Source organism: Rhopilema esculentum, chromosome 10 (assembly GCF_057945365.1).
Source record: "Rhopilema esculentum isolate cy_ngs chromosome 10, ASM5794536v1, whole genome shotgun sequence".
In the NCBI taxonomy this organism is placed as follows: Eukaryota; Metazoa; Cnidaria; class Scyphozoa; order Rhizostomeae; family Rhizostomatidae; genus Rhopilema; species Rhopilema esculentum.
Window position 1 is genome coordinate 13,740,588 of NC_142824.1, and position 19,076 is coordinate 13,759,663.

General features: G+C 37.6%; 4 protein-coding genes and 1 pseudogene across 4 annotated transcripts; 2 read left to right on the forward strand and 3 right to left on the reverse strand.

Moving 5' to 3' along the window:
- Positions 1–9,805: 9,805 nt before the first annotated feature.
- Positions 9,806–11,335, reverse strand: LOC148959384 (histone H2B pseudogene; annotated as a pseudogene).
- A 161-nt stretch (positions 11,336–11,496) lies between these two features.
- LOC148959385 (histone H2A) lies at positions 11,497–12,339 on the forward strand. Its single transcript, XM_089110606.1, has one exon. It carries the CDS (start codon positions 11,612–11,614, stop codon positions 11,993–11,995), a length of 384 nt encoding a protein of 127 aa, XP_088966732.1. The 5' UTR covers positions 11,497–11,611; the 3' UTR covers positions 11,996–12,339.
- A 581-nt stretch (positions 12,340–12,920) lies between these two features.
- LOC148959386 (histone H4) lies at positions 12,921–13,361 on the reverse strand. Its single transcript, XM_089110607.1, has one exon. The coding sequence runs from the start codon at positions 13,290–13,292 to the stop codon at positions 12,981–12,983; it is 312 nt and encodes a 103-aa protein (XP_088966733.1). The 5' UTR covers positions 13,293–13,361; the 3' UTR covers positions 12,921–12,980.
- A 582-nt stretch (positions 13,362–13,943) lies between these two features.
- LOC148959387 (histone H3) lies at positions 13,944–16,574 on the forward strand. Its single transcript, XM_089110605.1, has one exon. It carries the CDS (start codon positions 14,019–14,021, stop codon positions 14,427–14,429), a length of 411 nt encoding a protein of 136 aa, XP_088966731.1. The 5' UTR covers positions 13,944–14,018; the 3' UTR covers positions 14,430–16,574.
- Positions 16,325–17,325, reverse strand: LOC148959388 (uncharacterized). Its single transcript, XM_089110604.1, has one exon. It carries the CDS (start codon positions 16,952–16,954, stop codon positions 16,325–16,327), a length of 630 nt encoding a protein of 209 aa, XP_088966730.1. The 5' UTR covers positions 16,955–17,325.
- Positions 17,326–19,076: the final 1,751 nt, after the last annotated feature.

Genomic DNA, 19,076 nt, shown 5'->3' on the forward strand with positions numbered 1-19,076 from the left:
AAAAGATGTTGACCAATGGCAGAATCACTTGTTTTAACAGTGTTTCTAGACCTACAAGATCGAGGAGGCTGTTCTCTTTGAGGGGCAGTTTTGTTTCGTATGTTGGAAGGAACCATCCATCCATTCAAAAGGATTGCGTCCCTACCAAACAAAAAAGTTCCGTCATTTATGAATTTACGTGCCAGTGTGATTCTGGCTACGTAGGGCGCACAACCCAAAGATTGGGGGATAGGATAAAACAGCATGTTCCTTCCAACATACGAAACAAAACTGCCCCTCAAAGAGAACAGCCTCCTCGATCTTGTAGGTCTAGAAACACTGTTAAAACAAGTGATTCTGCCATTGGTCAACATCTTTTAGACAACCCAGATTGTGCAAAACTCTATAATGACGACATGTTTCGGATAATTGGCAGAGCCCGGTCGTCCTTCCATCTAGCAGTTTTGGAGTCAATCTACATAAAAACGAAAAAGCCGCCATTGTGTAGACAAAAGGAGTTCGTTTTCTCTCTTGGACTCCATTGGTAATTTTTCTTTAGGCTCGCGGCACTGATTGGTCAACTATACCGGTCTTGTGCTTGCGTTTTTCTGATTGGCCTATTTCGATCCACAACTGGGTATATATTTTTCAAACGTGTTTTTTTCGGAACCTATTCTGACGTTTTATGCTCTGAGGAGTGTCAGACGAAAAAGCTTTAAGTATGTTGTAAAATGTTTGCTTTTTTCAAAGCCATTTTCAAATTCTGTACCGCAAAAAAATTGTTCAGAGTTAATAATATATTTTTGGTTGTATTATTAGGAGCTGTCAGTTATGCAAATTGAAGAAGCATTTCATTTGCCAATGTGCATGCCTACTATACCTCAAAACTGGTTTGACAGTAGGGGTGGGCTGCCTTTGATGGGTTTTGAGATTAATAAACAGCAAGAGACAACTTTGGACAACACATAGATACATAACCCTTGTGTAGTGATGCTTAAGCTTGAATAACCCTTACAAGATAGGTAATAAGATTCATCGTTTAAAAAGTCAGTAAATTATGTTGAGAACAAAAACTACAAGAGCACTTGTATTTGTCCCACACAGTCTAAAGCATTTGGTATTGTGATAGAAATTGCACTTTTAAATTCAAACTATAAATATCAAGACTGGATTGACAGGAGGGGATCTTGTTGGGCAATGACCTTAATGATAAGCATGTAAAAAATTTAGTCTATTCTCATGAAGCCAATTTTTGGTAGGTTGTGAAGTTGCTCTTTGAAGAATCTTTTTTTACAATCTATTTACACAATCAGAGTTTATCATGTGAATACAAGCATTAAGTTTAGTTGTCTATGATTGGCTATGAGAGGTTGGCTATGATTTAACTGCATAGGGAATATATATTATATATTGTTTATTTACTATGACCCCAAAATTTTCAATCAATCTTGACATGGGGTTAGCAGAATCTGAAAACTTTTTGCACCAATAATGTATACATGCATTATTGTTTTGAGTGCAATTTTAGCCTTCATGCTAATTTGTCTTGTTTGCCTAAAGTGTTGATCATGAAAAAAAATTTGCATTTTACATTTACTTGAATGTGAGTCTAGCAGTATAAAAATGTGGTAAGTTATTTTTTATTGTCCCATTGTACACAGTATGCAATGATTTACATTACAGGTGATTTTGTGAGGAGTTATTCCCTCCATTCTCTCTTGGCTGTGCAATTGTGAATGGATAGCAAGAAAGAACTGGGTAGTAAAGTTAAACTTTGGACTGAAGACTTGAATCACTGTTGAGCAAGATCTACTTGTAAGTAAGTAGAGATATAAGTAAACATGCAGTTTTGGATATCTTAGTTTCCTTGGTGCTGAAATTTGGAATGACTTATAAACAGGGAAGGAAAAAATTTAATGCTCTATAAATCAACCTTCTAAGCAAAGTTGTCTTCTAAGCAATTCATAGATATGGAGGAAGTCCCAGCCAAAGTAGTTTGCTTGTTAAAGACCTCCCTCTTTAAGAATTCCCTTCATTCAGATAATGCTTGCTTTAAATTTATTCCTCCACGTTTTCAAATTGTACATATCTAAAGGCTTTTTATATACACATGAGCATATATATGAAACATATGAACAAAAGTAAACTGATTTAAGTCGACCATGTCGTGTGTATTCTGGCTGGAGAAATATAATCTCTGGTGTTCGTGGTGGTTTTAAAAAAAACCGTTTTTTCAAAGAATTCATCGACAAGATGAAATTTGCTTGTTGAATTAAGCTCTCTCGCCTCGAATCCTTCTGGCCAGTTGTATGTCCTTTGGGACACTTTTTACATACAATTTAGTAAAAAAACGTAATCTACAAATTGAAATATTGAGAATTTCAAGAAAGGTTAAAGATCCTACAATGTCCATTGCATGAGTTGTCTTTTAGTAAGGCCTCAAGGTCCTTTTGTCTAATACAGTTGCGGAAATTATCAATACCTGAACTTGTCTTTCAACGATTGTTTCCAAATTGAGATATCAAACTTGTGAACAAGGTCAAATGCCTAAGAGTTCTAGAGGATCAAGAACTCAAATGGAAAAGACCCTAAAAAAGACTTAAAGAGGTATTGGCATTCTAAGGTTTACAGAACAATCTCTACACTACCTTTCTTTCTTAGAAAAAGAACTGTATAGAATCACGGCAGAGCCCTATTCAGTTACTGCTGCAGGGAAAGCATAATGGGGGGTCGGGTGGGTAACAACCTTACCTGCAAATTCCTAAGAGGGACAAAGGGAGCAAATATGCCCTTTTCAAAACCGTGCCCTTGACATCAGCCCTTTCTAATCACTAATTAAATTCATATAAAAGCCTTGTTAATAAGAGCAGTTAACTCATTTACAAGATACCTATACAAAACCAAAATGAAAATTCAGTTACAACAGAATCAATAGAAGCTGGGAATTTTTCAGATGCCTTTTTACTGAAGCCTGCCCCCTTGCCCCTTGACCATTCTGGGGTCCATGTATTGCTGCCTGATTTTTGGGGGTTTTCGTTAGACTGTAACCTTTCTGCTATATAATTTTTTCACTGTCGTAATATCTACTAGATTTGGTCTAACTCTTGAGCAGTGTTTTTATTTGTATTTTTATGTATTATTGCATGGTAACTGTTAACTAGTTCTTAATTGAAAATAAAATGAAAATGTATTGAAAGACACCATTGTCAATAGAAAAATCTGTTCATCATTTTCAAGGACCCAGAGTGATTAATATGCAATAATCTTTAGTTGAGGACATTCTCCTAAATCTAAAAGGTTATTGGAATAATAATTTCCGGCAAAAAAAGAAAAAACGGATTTGATAATGCAAAATTCAACTGCTTTCCTATTTGACCCCGAAACTGCGAAGGAGATCTCTCTGTAAACAAGGGCCTAAATTTATGTGATGCATTGCCTTGATATGAATTTATCAAATGATATACCTTGATTTCTAACATGCTAAATGGTGTTAGAAATAGATTTGACGATTTTACGTGCTGAAATGCGGTTAGTTCCCTGTTTCGTGTTTTTCCTTGCTGTTTTTGAAGATTTCCCTATTTGACCCCAAACAGCGATTTCCCTATTTGACCCCGAGCGCGTCGATCACTCAGCCAATCATGTTGGTAGCGCTCGGGGTCAAATAGGGAACGGGGTCAAATAGGGAAATCGGGGTCATATAGGGAAATCGTTAATAACTCCAAAAATTGGACAGATATCTCAAAACAAACCTCAGAATCGGATTCAGCATGCCTCAATCTACAATTTTAGATGCTTATTTAATTAAACTACGGCAATTTTAAGAGAATAAATGATAATGTTTTTCTTCTACGTTAGCTTGATGCGTATCTCCTCCGTAGCGACGGGAGCAAATAGGCAAAACACGTTGAAAAGCATCGATTTAACCAAAAATAAATAGCAAAAGGTAGAAATAACAATATAAAATACACATTCTATTCATATTCATCCAAATTTCACAAACGTCTTGTTATTATTTTCAAACCAAATTTTGAAATGAATTTAGGAGGAGGCTAAATATTGGTGAAACATTTCACGGTTGCGGATAATTGCAAACAATTCAATGATTGAGACAACCTTGGACGTTGTTGTGTTTATTTGGCGTTGAGAGGTTCAATCCAACCCCCCTAACGAAATAATTGTATTGCTTATTTTTCATCAGTTTCATTTTTACAAAAAAATTAAACACGGAGTGCCTTAGATAAAAAATTTTTGGTTCTTCTTCATCTCAAGTTACCAAATGTACATAAAAAGTAGCCAAGAATTGTACGATTATTGGGGAAATATTTTCTTCATTTTGTTGCTCTATTGTCTCTAATAGACGGGTCCCCGGTGTATAAATTTCAGAAGAATTTGAACCCCCCTCCCCCATTTCGCTTATTAACACCCCTTTCTATTAAATTTTACAAATCTGTCATGAGCAGAACACGCAATTTTCACTTGTCAATGACTCATCTTGTTGTTATTTTTTAATTGTCATAATTCCTCTTGTTATGTTTGTCTATCTTCATATCTTACAATCTATCCATCATCAAGTAATCAGTGTCACCATTCTATTAATTTCATTGCTTTTTAATTAAAAGATTTACCAACATCCACTCCTTCTATTGTAGATGTGGTGCTGTGGGCCCATCTCTACTATCAAGCCCTTAGTTTTATACTTATCCTTAGTTAGTATCAGCTTAGTCTCATCGTATTTATCGAATGTATGATATACAAATATGGCTTGTTCTTTAGTAGTTACTAAATCATTCAACTTCTTGTAAGTTTCAAGCATTGAATCGCACTATTGAATCGGACAGAGGCGGTGCCACGAAATCGAATCGCTAAAAATGCATCTCCCAGACTAAAATTTCACAAATTACTACACCGCTCAGAGTAGACATTTCGATCGATTTTTTTTCAAAAAATTTGGGAGGGGAGGATTCATGCGTTAGATAAAGAGAGAGTGACCTTTGGTTCACATCGATGTTAATAACAAGAAACTGCTATATTGATTGCCAGGGTGCATTTAATGTAATCAGGCCAGAAGATCTTTAGCTTACACTCAGGTTTTTTGGCGTTCCGAGTGCAAAGTAATAGAAGACATTTTTGGCATACGTCTCCAACTGCTCCCCTAGTCAAGGGGGCCGTGGTCCCATGCCCCCCCTGCCACCAAGCCACTGCAGCTGCATATCGAATACAACAGATGGTGATTTTTATTCTCAAACATAATTATGTTGCCTTTACACTCTCTTTTTATAAGAACAATTTTATAAAAAAATGAGCTTCAAAATTGGTCAAAAGTTGAGAACAAATTAAGAACAAGCTGAGGCTGAGCTACTGTAAAATGTAACTTTGAACAATGTTTCATCTGAAAAACTAGGTGTTTTTTGCCATATTTGGATGCTTCTTCGGTGAATATTTAAACATGGCAGCCAATATATGTTTTCTCACGCACTTTTTTGGCAAATGAGGCCTGGACACCTCCCTAGAGCGAAAAGCTAGAAATCGCACTGCTTATACCCTATAAATTTAAGAACAAATCAAGAACAATTCAGCGTCAGATTTTCGAAAAAATTAAGAACAACAAGCCTGAACTGCAATTTACTGGCTTTTATAAAGAAGAGTGTAATGGTAAATTTTATTAACCTCCCTTAAGGCACCGCAATGGGGAAGCCCTTTGCCCCAAATTTTGCCAACATATTCATGACAACAATAGAACAACATCTCTTTAGCAATGCCCCGATGGGGCGTAGTGGAATGTTTTGAGAAGATTCATCGATGACATAATGTTCATATGGCAAACACAAGCTTGAAAACCTACTGGAATTTATTCAATACACCCTATATCATCCGCAACCCAAATATGCATAACTATTCCATCAAATTTTTACCCATATAGCCCCGTTTACAGTGTCTTAGTTTTCTGGCAAGCGGTGCTGGTCTTTTTAGTATGGATTTTAAACAAGACACAAAAATAAACCAAGGGGTGTAAGACACAAACATAAACAAAGGGGTTTAACACTTAAGGTAAAAGGAAATCAGAATCAATTTAAAAATCTATTCCATCTAGCCCGAGTTCAAACTGGCAATTTCTACTTCGTGTCACTGGTAGTCTGTATCATTTTACTTTTGGAGTAGACAAATGACAAGCATAACCTACTTTCTTGCTACAGTTGCATAAGAAAAGCAACAAAACAGATCCGTTGATAGAGAACATTTGCCCTGCAAAAATCAGTTTTGCCCTGCGAAAAGGTGAACAACCCCATCCTGCCCCCCTCAAGTGACGCCTCTGAATACACCAGGAAAAAAGGAGTTTGTTTTTAGCAGCAGTTAGGCAGCAAGAATCAAAGAAAAGGGTTAAAATCATAGGCCGTACGACCAAGAGACCTCGACAACAAACAACTTTTACTAGAAATTGAGATGAAACATAATAATCATGAAAGCTGGAAAACATATTTTCCAAATTTTTGAAAGGAAGTACAAAATGAAGCGCAATCACCTAGATATTTCATATTTGAAAATCTAATTATGTATCAGCCTTTAAGAGTTGTTATCATGTCATGTAGAGATGTTAGATTATTTATTTTAAAATGGCTTTGGAAAAGCAAACATTTGAAAAATACTAAAGCTTTTGCTGTAATAATGACATCGGAAGCAAATAAACAAGAAAGGGATTCTGAAAAGTTTAAACCGAATTTTTCCTTATTTTACACAGAAACAGACCTTTGTCTATTGCTGTAGGCAGCTGTTTCCCTATTTGACCCCGAAACTGTGGAGGAGATCAATCTGTAAACAAGGGCCTAAGTGCGTGTCGAACGTTGTCTGAATTGTATCTATCTATCGATATAGCTTGATTTCTAGCAGACAAACGGATAGAAAGAGCAGATTTAATTAATCATTGCCTTGCAATGAGGTTAGTTTTCTTTTTCGTGCTTGTTTCTTGCAGTTTTTAGTCATTTCCCTATTAGACCCCAAATGTCGATTTCCCTATTTGACCCCGAGCGCGTCGATCACTCAGCTGATTTATTTAGAGAAAACTTGTAACCCTCGTTGCAGGATGTGTGAAATTTGGATGAATATGAAGAGAATGTGTATTTTATATTGATATTTCTACCTTTTGCTATTTATTTTTAGTTAAATCGATGCTTTTCAACGTGTTTTGCCTATTTGCTCCCGTCGCTACGGAGGAGACACGCATCAAGCTAACGTAGAAGAAAAACATTATCATTTATTCTGTAAAAATTGCCATAGTTGAATAAATAAGCATCTAAAAGGTAGATTGAGGCATGCCGAATCCGATTCTGAGGTTGGTTTTGAGATATCTGTCCAATTTTTGGAGTTATTAACGATTTCCCTATATGACCCCGATTTCCCTATTTGACCCCGTTCCCTATTTGACCCCGAGCGCTACCAACGCTGCTCCCTTGTACGCAGGGTGTGCAGCAGGCTTCTTTGGCGCCGCTGCCTTCTTCGCTTTCTTTGGTGATGTAGCAGACGAATCCATGTTACTTCTTCCCAGCTACTACTTCAATCAAAATGGTATCCAACTTTCACGAGAGTTTCCTCACTCCACTGCAGATAACAAATCAAAACAGCCCACCTTCGTTCGATGGAATATTTAAACCTCTTGCGATTAGGCGCCAAAACCCACGTGACCTTTAAAAGTTTAGGCCATCATGGCAGTCATTTTTGTGCTTCTTGCTAAAACTAATTGGCCCATATAGCCTTAGCCGTGGCAAATACAATCTTAAAAGCTTTCAAGTCAGCAGTATCATGTTACATAGTTGCATTGTTAGCCTTTGCAATGCGACTTTGGTGATTATTGAAGCAAAATATTCAATTTCAAGTGGTATTGCTCAACCTGCCTTCAAACGTTGTTTGGTTATTTCCTTTTGCAGTCGTCACACCACCTGTTCTTAACCATGAAAAGGCAAGTTTGAAACGAACATGCATTGATGGAATCAGAAAAATGTAGTAGCCTTTCTTGATGACCACAAAAAACGCATAATTTGGGCCAAATTTGATTTTTAAGAAACACAGTACAATTTTACCAACAAACTGTTTCGAATACTAACTTTTTTACCCTTCGGTCTAAAACATTGGCTTTACATTTGATTACATAATCTATCTGGCAATTTATTAAAAAACTTACTGCAATAAAAAACTACTCTTGTGTCATCAATGAGCGGTGGAGGCCCTCAATAAAGGTAGTCTCGAAAACCTATCCCCCATAAGCAGCAGTTCTTGGGCGGGGTTAGGGGTTGACAAAACGAAAGGAAGTTTAGAAATATTTTAAAAGAAAAAGAAACCTGTTTCAAGTTTAAGGCAAGAAAACTTTTTTAAAAAAGGCACACTATCACAGAATGACAGAAGCAATCATTGTCAGAATTGAATGTGATCAAAGCAAAGATCAAAGATAAATGGCAAAAGAATGCACTAATTCATGTTTGATTTTTTTTATTTCTATGCAGTGGTCTCAGTAATTAATTAGAAAAGTCCCCACCAAAAGGCTTCTCTTGTCTTCTTGTCGAGAAGATGAAACGGAACTTCACCATAAAAATGTGAGTAATCTTTTGTTTCCATGCATTTTATATTATACGTAATAAGGAAAGGTCTTGAATGGTGTTTTCGATTGCTTAGAATAGAATACTTCTGATTTTATCAAGATGCTGTGCTTAGAGGGTGATTGATCAACTACCGATTGATTATAATTCTTGTGCAAGTGCGAATAAGTCAATGTTTTTTTAAATGACGTTCTAAATTAAGTAAGAGTTGATGTACTAGCTATTTTTAGAAGTTTCCATGCAACATTGAACGCATTTATTGGATTTTTCCTGCATCGCCATTATTATCATTACCAAAAACGAAAGAGTTTCAAGGCATGTTGTATAAATACGAAGAAGAAACGCCACAAGAAGAACAAGCCAGGAGGCTTGTTTTCAAAGGAGGGGGCTATGTTAGAACACAGGGTTCCCATTTATTGCAGGACATCACATGACAATTGCATCATTGCGCTGCAATTGCATCAGCTTCTGTAAATTGTATTATTCTTAAGGTATATAAGGGGTGGCTTTATAGTTAGGTTCAGTGAAGAAATGTATAGAGGATTGGATAACAGCTTTTGCCGTATTTATCGTGTACGTTTCTGCGAACGACCTACGAACTCACATTTGTAAAACCCCCTTTTTAAGTGGTTTTACAAAATCATATAGAAACAATAGAATCGAAAGCTTGGCGCACTAAGAGAAAATTTTACCGATGGCGATATTTTGATCTTTTCTACGTTTTGACTACAGAAATTGAATTTTCATTCCAGATTCGATAATGAAAGTGTGTGTATTTCAACGGGCAAAATTGCTGAGCTATGCTGACACCGCTGACACAGACATGTAAACCAAAATAGCTCAAACTGCTCGTATTTGTTTTATAAGGACAAAATTTAAATGGCAGGCAAGCATTAGTAAATTGCAACATTTAGGAACATTTTTGAAGGAAAAGGTTTAAGTTGAAATAATACTAAAAACATTCCACAACTTGCAGTTATGTCAATCATACAGTGAGTGCCTAGAAATTTTGTGTAGATGTCAGTTGGAATTAATATCATTATCCCTTTGAAAAAGTAATTTACTTCTTGAATTGCTTGAATAGATCCAAATGCTATTTATCTTTTTAATTTATTTGAAAATAATATCATTCCTCAAACAACATTTCTAGGCCTAGATGGCCCCTAGCTTAAAACGTCAACGAAAGTTCAATCCAATACAACTAAGCATGTGTTAGATCAGGCTCTAATTACAAAAGGCTTCAATAAAATTATAACATAACCAACTATGGGCAAACAATACTACTTAGATTCATAAAAAAACGATAGCAATTTGTTTCCTTTTTTCAAACCATCAATAACATATTTGTAAAGCATAAAGTTGAAAAAGTAAGGAGCTAAAAGTCATAGGGATTGTTGTTGCAAGAGCTGTTCTTTTTCAGAAACAATTTATTGGGTTATTATTCATACAAACTTGTTGTTTTTATTAAAAAAGTCTACATTTGGAAATATCATGTTTATTTTATATAAAAAGTTTTGTCGTAAATCATCATAGCCTAGTTACAATCCAATCAAATATTATACATATAACTCTACAATTTACTCTTCTCGATTTCAAGAACATGAGACCTCATCCTAAATACAGGCAACGAACAGTGTGCTTGACAATTAAATATACAAGACAAGTATGGTTCAAAATTCAGTGTTGTCAAAGGCTGCGTATGTACACAATTTTCTGTTTTTTAAGTTATATGGCCTTGCAGGTTTCCAACAGATACCCTGCTCAATGATTAAACTAAAGGAAACGGTTATTTTTTATTACTGGAATTTTAGTAACATGAAGGCTTCGTTTTATAAAAAATTTAGAACTAAGAACATTCTTATAGGTTTTTTCACATATGTCTAAGAGCATTGTAAGCCGATATACGTTCAACGAACCCTCCTCGTAGGGGAATGTCGGGGGTTCTGTACAAATTATCGTGCCTTTTTGGTTTTTTAATTTTCCATCGAATATGTATGGCAATATTGCATCGAATGTGTATAGCCTACCAAACGTTGACAAATCATGTATGGTAACATTTTAACGTGTTTGGCTTATCACAATTTTGCTTCCACGGTAAGTGTCAATTCGAGAGTTTACGGCACACAAAGAAAGTAGTAAGTGCCAGCCATAACGCCCTCCTCTGTCCTCCCCTCTCGTGAAAAATAAATAGGCCCCACATCGTGTGTGTTAGTGGGTATAGCAACGAGATTGGTTAATTTGGTAGCTTTTAAAAAAGCTGTTTTGGATTGTAGACGACGAGAAAAACTCGTTCGTGTAAAGGACAAGTTTACTTGCTGCTTGTGTACTTGGTGACGGCCTTGGTGCCCTCACTGACAGCATGCTTGGCAAGTTCACCGGGAAGGAGAAGCCTGACGGCAGTCTGGATTTCCCTCGAAGTGATCGTTGCCTTCTTGTTGTAGTGGGCGAGACGCGAAGCTTCTTGAGCAATCCTCTCGAAGATGTCGTTGACAAAGGAGTTCATGATGCTCATGGCCTTGCTTGAAACGCCGGTATCGGGATGGACTTGCTTAAGTACCTTGTAGATGTAAATCGAGTAGCTCTCCTTGCGCTTTTTCGACCTCTTCTTATCTCCAGAGGCAGCCTTGCCTCCTTTCTTGCCAACTCCTGCTTTCTTCTCCCCCTTCTTGGCAACCTTTGGGGCCTGTTTTCCTCCTTTTGCTGGGGCGTCAGACATCTTGAAATGAAGAAAATTGAATTTCGACTTGCGAGAACTTTCGATATACAGAGCAACACTGATCTGGTCTTTTGGCGCCAACGCAAGCTTTTAGTATATTTGTTGGCAGCTGAGTGATTAGCTCGAAGGCCATGTGACACACGTCGATTCGCTGTCTCGTGTTCGCTTATTGTTCGCGGTCGATAGCGGGGGTGTTGATTGGTAGATCTCGAGTAAATGCCCTTTACAAATCGACCACTTTGGCGGGCAAGCAGGCAGTTGCGAACAAATTCGTTTATCTTACAGCAAGGGACCATTTTGTTTTTCAATTTGAAACTGCCAGTGTAGAAACATGTCTGGACGCGGAAAAGGAGGAAAAGCTAAGGCCAAGGCAAGGTCTAGGACATCCAGAGCTGGTCTTCAGTTCCCAGTCGGACGTATCCACCGATTGTTGAGAAAGGGAAACTATGCTGAACGAGTTGGATCGGGGGCTCCCGTCTATTTGGCGGCCGTACTCGAGTATCTCTCGGCAGAAATCTTGGAGTTGGCTGGCAATGCCGCCAGGGACAACAAGAAGTCAAGAATCATCCCTCGACACTTGCAGCTTGCAATCAGAAACGACGAGGAGCTGAACAAATTGCTGAGTGGAGTGACCATTGCACAAGGTGGTGTCCTGCCCAACATTCAGGCAGTACTCTTACCAAAGAAGACCGAGCAGAAAGCTCCAAAATCATAAAGTTTGGACTCACTTGTTGGCCCGGCCCACTTGTTCATAAAAAACGGTTTTTTTAAAAACCACCACGAAAACTGATTTGGTGTACCTGCTTGTCACACACACGATAGGCACATTCTTTGTAAAGGCTATCGATGTACACATATCCATCTAGTTACATTTTGTGTAAAATGGCAATTGATTTTCACATATCTAATATCTGATAATTAGGATTGTAGGCTACATTCGATTGGGAGTAGCTAGTGTTTGGCTGACATGACATTCGATGTTTTCATGCTGCTTCTCGAGGGCTGTGCACCATTGAGACTACTTTCATAGCCTGAAATAATGATATGCGGCCTAATAAGGAATACATGCATCAGGAGAATGAGAAACAACATTCAACAGCAAATAACTAACTTTGCTTTAAAATGAAATAACTATGGTTTACTATTTGGCTATTTCAAGTTGGTGATCAGATGGTCTTTCTTTTTCTTTATACTTTCCCGTGTGCAAGTGCTATTTGTATACCCTAGGGAGTACAGAAATACAGTAAAGCTATATAGTTTCAGTTTCGTTTTGAAAAAGCATCTCTGGTAGGAATTGCAATATCTTTATAACGCCTTTGCAGTCTTATACTATATTTCATTCAGTCTTCTAAACAAAGTTGACATTTCGAATTCTTGCTGTCTGCCTACGAATTAACTGACCTTTCTTTGTGTTCAAAAAATTGGACATGTACTTCCTCAACCGGGATATATAGATAGATATTAACTGTATGTACTTTCGTGAATGGTATTAAAGGGTCTTGATTTCAAAACGGTTGAGTTAAAATGAGCTAAGAAAAGTTTCAATTAAGACCCCCTATGATCGTGTTAATCGTGTGTTGTCACAAGGTTTAAAACATTGGGTAACATTGGCATTTATGGTAGCTTTTAAAAAAGCTGTTTGTGTTGTTGAAGAAGACGAGCCACTCCAGTCGTTCGTCCAGTAAACAGGACGACGCAACTTAACCGCCAAATCCGTACAATGTTCGGCCTTGTCTCTTCAAAGCGTAGACGACATCCATGGCGGTGACAGTCTTTCGCTTGGCATGTTCTGTGTACGTGACTGCATCACGAATGACGTTCTCGAGGAAAACCTTGAGAACACCTCGTGTCTCTTCGTAAATGAGACCAGAGATTCTCTTTACTCCTCCACGACGAGCCAATCGGCGAATGGCTGGCTTGGTGATGCCTTGGATGTTGTCACGAAGAATCTTTCGATGACGCTTGGCACCTCCTTTGCCAAGACCCTTTCCTCCTTTTCCTCTTCCAGACATGATTGATGAAAATTAGCAATGTAAGTGCAAACTACAATACGCTAAGCAAGTCAAGTGAACTGCCCGAACTGTGAACTGCAGGGTTTAGATTCAGTAGAAAAGGCGAACGTATTAGGAGCACTTTCTTTATCCTGCCCTGCCATGTTGGTTGCTTGGTTGGCGCCTTTTATAACTCTACTCAAGGAAAGTGTACGAAAACTCTTAAAACTCTACCGACGCTTTGTTCTACATATCCATTTTCTGATGACTTTTTATACTCACGTTTTAGTCTGACAAGAATGTCAGACGAAATACTTGAGAATGTTTAAACTTTCTGCTCTTTTCAAGGCCATTTTTGAATTTTGTTCCACAAAAAGATTGTTCGCAAACATCATTTACGTAAAAGGTTGCTATTATTGCCAATAACCGAGCCAAAAAATACTCAAAATTAAAAGAGAGTAATTTAAAATTGTTGAATCCTCTAAAAATGTCGCGATTTCTGTTTCCCCCAACTTTAAATCAGATCGTAAGAATGTTGTTCAGAACAAGACTACTGGCAGCTCGAAAGTTTAGGGAACAAGCAGCCAATGGGCTTCTTGTTTTTGTCATCTGGCTTCTGTTCTCCCGGCATGTCACGTGGCTTGCTGAATGATTTCAAATTGAAGTCGAATGGCGCCATTTTGCAGATTGATATCTGTTGTGCCTACCGCTCAGTCACCACGTAAATTTCTTCGTTGAGGTTATAAAATGGCTCGTACAAAGCAGACTGCAAGAAAATCAACTGGAGGAAAAGCTCCTCGCAAACAATTGGCAACCAAGGCTGCACGAAAGAGTGCCCCAGCAACTGGAGGAGTAAAGAAACCTCACAGATATAGGCCCGGCACAGTTGCTCTGAGAGAGATTCGTAGATACCAGAAGTCGACCGAGTTGTTGATCAGGAAACTGCCCTTCCAAAGGCTCGTCCGAGAAATAGCCCAAGACTTCAAGACAGACCTGCGCTTTCAGAGCTCGGCAGTGATGGCCCTTCAAGAGGCATCAGAAGCTTATCTAGTTGGACTGTTTGAAGACACCAACTTGTGCGCCATTCATGCCAAACGTGTTACCATTATGCCAAAGGACATACAACTGGCCAGAAGGATTCGAGGGGAGAGAGCTTAATTCAACAAGCAAATTTCATCTTGTCGATGAATTCTTTGAAAAAACGGTTTTCAAAGCCAGAATACACACGACATGGTCGACTCAAATCAGTTTACTTTTGTTCATATGTTTCATATATATGTTCATGTGTATACAAAAAATCTTTAGATATGTACAATTTGAAAACGTGGAGAAATAAATTTAAAGCAAGCATTATCTGAATGAAGGGAATTCTTAAAGAGGGAGGTCTTTAACAAGCAAGCTACTTTGGCTGGGACTTCCTCCATATCTATGAATTGCTTAGAAGACAACTTTCCTTAGAAGGTTGATTTATAGAGCATTAAATTTTTTCCTTCCCTGTTTATAAGTCATTCCAAATTTCAGCACCAAGGAAACTAAGATATCCAAAACTGCATGTTTACTTATATCTCTACTTACTTACAAGTAGATCTTGCTCAACAGTGATTCAAGTCTTCAGTCCAAAGTTTAACTTTACTACCCAGTTTTTTCTTGCTATCCATTCACAATTGCACAGCCAAGAGAGAATGGAGGGAATAACTCCTCACAAAATCACCTGTAATGTAAATCATTGCATACTGTGTACAATGGGACAATAAAAAATAACTTACCACATTTTTATACTGCTAGACTCACATTCAAGTAAATGTAAAATGCAAATTTTTTTTCATGATCAACACTTTAGGCAAACAAGACAAATTAGCATGAAGGCTAAAATTGCACTCAAAACAATAATGCATGTATACATTCCCTATGCAGTTAAATCATAGCCAACCTCTCATAGCCAATCATAGACAACTAAACTTAATGCTTGTATTCACATGATAAACTCTGATTGTGTAAATAGATTGTAAAAAAAGATTCTTCAAAGAGCAACTTCACAACCTACCAAAAATTGGCTTCATGAGAATAGACTAAATTTTTTACATGCTTATCATTAAGGTCATTGCCCAACAAGATCCCCTCCTGTCAATCCAGTCTTGATATTTATAGTTTGAATTTAAAAGTGCAATTTCTATCACAATACCAAATGCTTTAGACTGTGTGGGACAAATACAAGTGCTCTTGCAGTTTTTGTTCTCAACATAATTTACTGACTTTTTAAAAGATGAATCTAATTACCTATCTTGTAAGGGTTTTTCAAGCTCACAGCATCACTACACAAGGGTTATGTATCTATGTGTTGTCCAAAGTTGTCTCTTGCTGTTTATTAATCTAAAAACCCGTCAAAGGCAGCCCACCCCTACTGTCAAACCAGTTTTGAGGTATAGTGGGAATGCACATTGGCAAATGAAATGCTACTTCAATTTGCATAACTGACAGCTCCTAATAATACAACCAAAAATATATCATTAACTCTATCAATGCATTTTTTGCTTATTTTCAAGAGAGTGTGCATTTGCAATTGTGTAGTCTAAATAATTTAATGAGTGCTTGGCATTACCTGAAATTAGCTGAAATTGGCTGTAATGATGCTGAATCCTCCTATCTATATCGTAAATATAGAAGCTTGAAATGTAACCATAAAACTGTTAAGCTTGCTCTTTCATTTCTATCAAACTAATAGCAATATTATGCTTGCTTTAACAGCCAACATAGAACTTCAGAATTATTTCATGCCATTTTCCTAACAAGGTTTTATTATTATTGTGCCAATCATTACAAGAACATCACAATCATTACAGGAAAGAACATCACAAAAAACAAAGTGGCAGACAAGGTTGAGTTGACTGTCACTGGCTTGGTGGGCCACCAGCTTTGAAAACTCTACATGTCATTTTTATGATATCAATGCAGCCGAAAGGGCTAATCCAGAACCGATGACCGACGATTTGGTAGCTTTTAAAAAAGCTGTTTGTTTATATGGTAAGTGGCAACATGACTTCGTTTTTCAACTCCTACTTCTTCGACTTTCCAGTCTTGGATTTCTTCCCAGCCGGTGATTTTGCTGTCTTCTTGCTGGCACTGGCAGCCTTTTTGGGTTTGCTCTTAACAGCAGCCGATGCCTTCTTACCAGCAGCCACTTTAGGCTTCTTTGCCACTTTGGCCTTGGGCTTCTTTGGTGACTTGTTGGCTCCACTGGCTTTCTTTGGTGTCGAGGCCTTCTTCTTTGCAGGGCTTTTCTTGGCTGAAGAGGCAGTCTTTTTGGCAGCAACCTTCTTCGCTGCGGCTGGCTTTTTCGCAACCTTTTTTGCAGCTACTGGCTTTTTCACTGCTGCAGGCTTCTTGGCGGCGACAGGCAGCTTGAACGATCCTGAAGCCCCTACCCCTTTCGTTTGGATGAGAGAACCAGAGGCGACCAGTTTTTTCAATGAGGCCTTAAGGTTTCTCTTCAGAGCACTCTCATCACCAAGACCTTTGTAATTAGACTGCAAATACTTGGCAATTTTCTGTCGCGATGACCCATTTCGCTCCTTCAAATTTCTGATTGCTTCCGCGATCATGTCCTTGTACGCAGGGTGTGCTGCAGGCTTCTTTGGCGCCGCTGCCTTCTTCGCTTTCTTTGGTGATGGAGCAGACGAATCCATGTTACTTGCGAGCTACTACTTCAATCAAAATGGTATCCAACTTTCACGAGAGTTTCCTCACTCCACTGCAGATAACAAATCAAAACAGCCCACCTTCGTTCGATGGAATATTTAAACCTCTTGCGATTAGGCGCCAAAACCCACGTGACCTTCAAAAGTTTAGGCCATCATGGCAGTCATTTTTGTGCTTCTTGCTAAAATTAATTGGCCCATATAGCCTTAGCCGTGGCAAATACAATCTTAAAAGCTTTCAAGTCAGCAGTATCATGTTACATAGTTGCATTGTTAGCCTTTGCAATGCGACTTTGGTGATTATTGAAGCAAAATATTCAATTTCAAGTGGTATTGCTCAACCTGCCTTCAAACGTTGTTTGGTTATTTGCTTTTGCAGTCGTCACACCACCTGTTCTTAACCATGAAAAGGCAAGTTTAAAACGAACATGCATTGATGGGATCAGAAAAATGTAGTAGCCTTTCTTGATGAGCACAAAAAACGCATAATATGGGCCAAATTTGATTTTTAAGAAACACAGTACAATTTTACCAACAAACTGTTTCGAATACTAATTTTTTTACCCTTCGGTCTAAAATATTGGCTTTACATTTGATTACATAATCTATCTGGCAATTTATTAAAAAACTTATTGCAATAAAAAACTACTCTTGTGTCATCAATGAGCGGTGGAGGCCCTCAATAAAGGTAGAGTCGAAAACCTATCCCCCATAAGCAGCAGTTCTTGGGCGGGGTTAGGGGTTGACAAAACGAAAGGAAGTTTAGAAATATTTTAAAAGAAAAACAAACCTGTTTCAAGTTTAAGGCAAGAAAACTTTTTTAAAAAAAGGCACACTATCACAGAATGACAGAAGCAATCATTGTCAGAATTGAATGTGATCAAAGCAAAGATCAAAGATAAATGGCAAAAGAATGCACTAATTCATGTTTGATTTTTTTTTATTTCTATGCAGTGGTCTCAGTAATTAATTAGAAAAGTCCCCACCAAAAGGCTTCTCTTGTCTTCTTGTCGAGAAGATGAAACGGAACTTCACCATAAAAATATGAGTAATGTTTTGTTTCCATGCATTTTATATTATACGTAATAAGGAAAGGTCTTGAATGGTGTTTTCGATTGCTTAGAATAGAATACTTTTGATTTTATCAAGATGCTGTGCTTAGAGGGTGATTGATCAACTACCAATTGATTATAATTCTTGTGCAAGTGCGAATAAGTCAATGTTTTTTTTAATGACGTTCTAAATTAAGTAAGAGTTGATGTACTAGCTATTTTTAGAAGTTTCCATGCAACATTGAACGCATTTATTGGATTTTTCCTGCATCGCCATTATTATCATTACCAAAAACGAAAGAGTTTCAAGGCATGTTGTATAAATACGAAGAAGAAACGCCACAAGAAGAACAAGCCAGGAGGCTTGTTTTCAAAGGAGGGGTCTATGTTAGAACACAGGGTTCCCATTCATTGCAGGACTTCACATGACAAATGCATCATTGCGCTGCAATTGCATCAGCTTCTGTAAATTGTATTATTCTTAAGGTATATAAGGGGTGGCTTTATAGTTAGGTTCAGTGAAGAAGTGTATAGAGGATTGGATAACAGTTTTTGCCGTATTTATCGTGTACGTTTCTGCGAACGACCTACGAACTCACATTTGTAAAACCCCCTTTTTAAGTGGTTTTACAAAATCATATAGAAACAATAGAATCGAAAGCTTGGCGCACTAAGAGAAAATTTTACCGATGGCGATATTTTGATCTTTTCTACGTTTTGACTACAGAAATTGAATTTTCATTCCAGATTCGATAATGAAGGTGTGTGTATTTCAACGGGCAAAATTGCTGAGCTATGCTGACACCGCTGACACAGGCATGTAAACCAAAATAGCTCAAACTGCTCGTATTTGTTTTATAAGGACAAAATTTAAATGGCAGGCAAGCATTAGTAAATTGCAACATTTAGGAACATTTTTGAAGGAAAAGGTTTAAGTTGAAATAATACTAAAAACATTCCACAACTTGCAGTTATGTCAATCATACAGTGAGTGCCTAGAAATTTTGTGTGGATGTCAGTTGGAAGTAATATCATTATCCCTTTGAAAATGTAATTTA

Coding starts and splice junctions, on each gene's coding strand:
- LOC148959386 (XM_089110607.1), bottom strand. CDS start 13,292: ATGTCTGGAAGAGGAAAAGGAGGAAAGGGTCTTGGCAAAGGAGGTGCC.
- LOC148959388 (XM_089110604.1), bottom strand. CDS start 16,954: ATGGATTCGTCTGCTCCATCACCAAAGAAAGCGAAGAAGGCAGCGGCG.
- LOC148959387 (XM_089110605.1), top strand. CDS start 14,019: ATGGCTCGTACAAAGCAGACTGCAAGAAAATCAACTGGAGGAAAAGCT.
- LOC148959385 (XM_089110606.1), top strand. CDS start 11,612: ATGTCTGGACGCGGAAAAGGAGGAAAAGCTAAGGCCAAGGCAAGGTCT.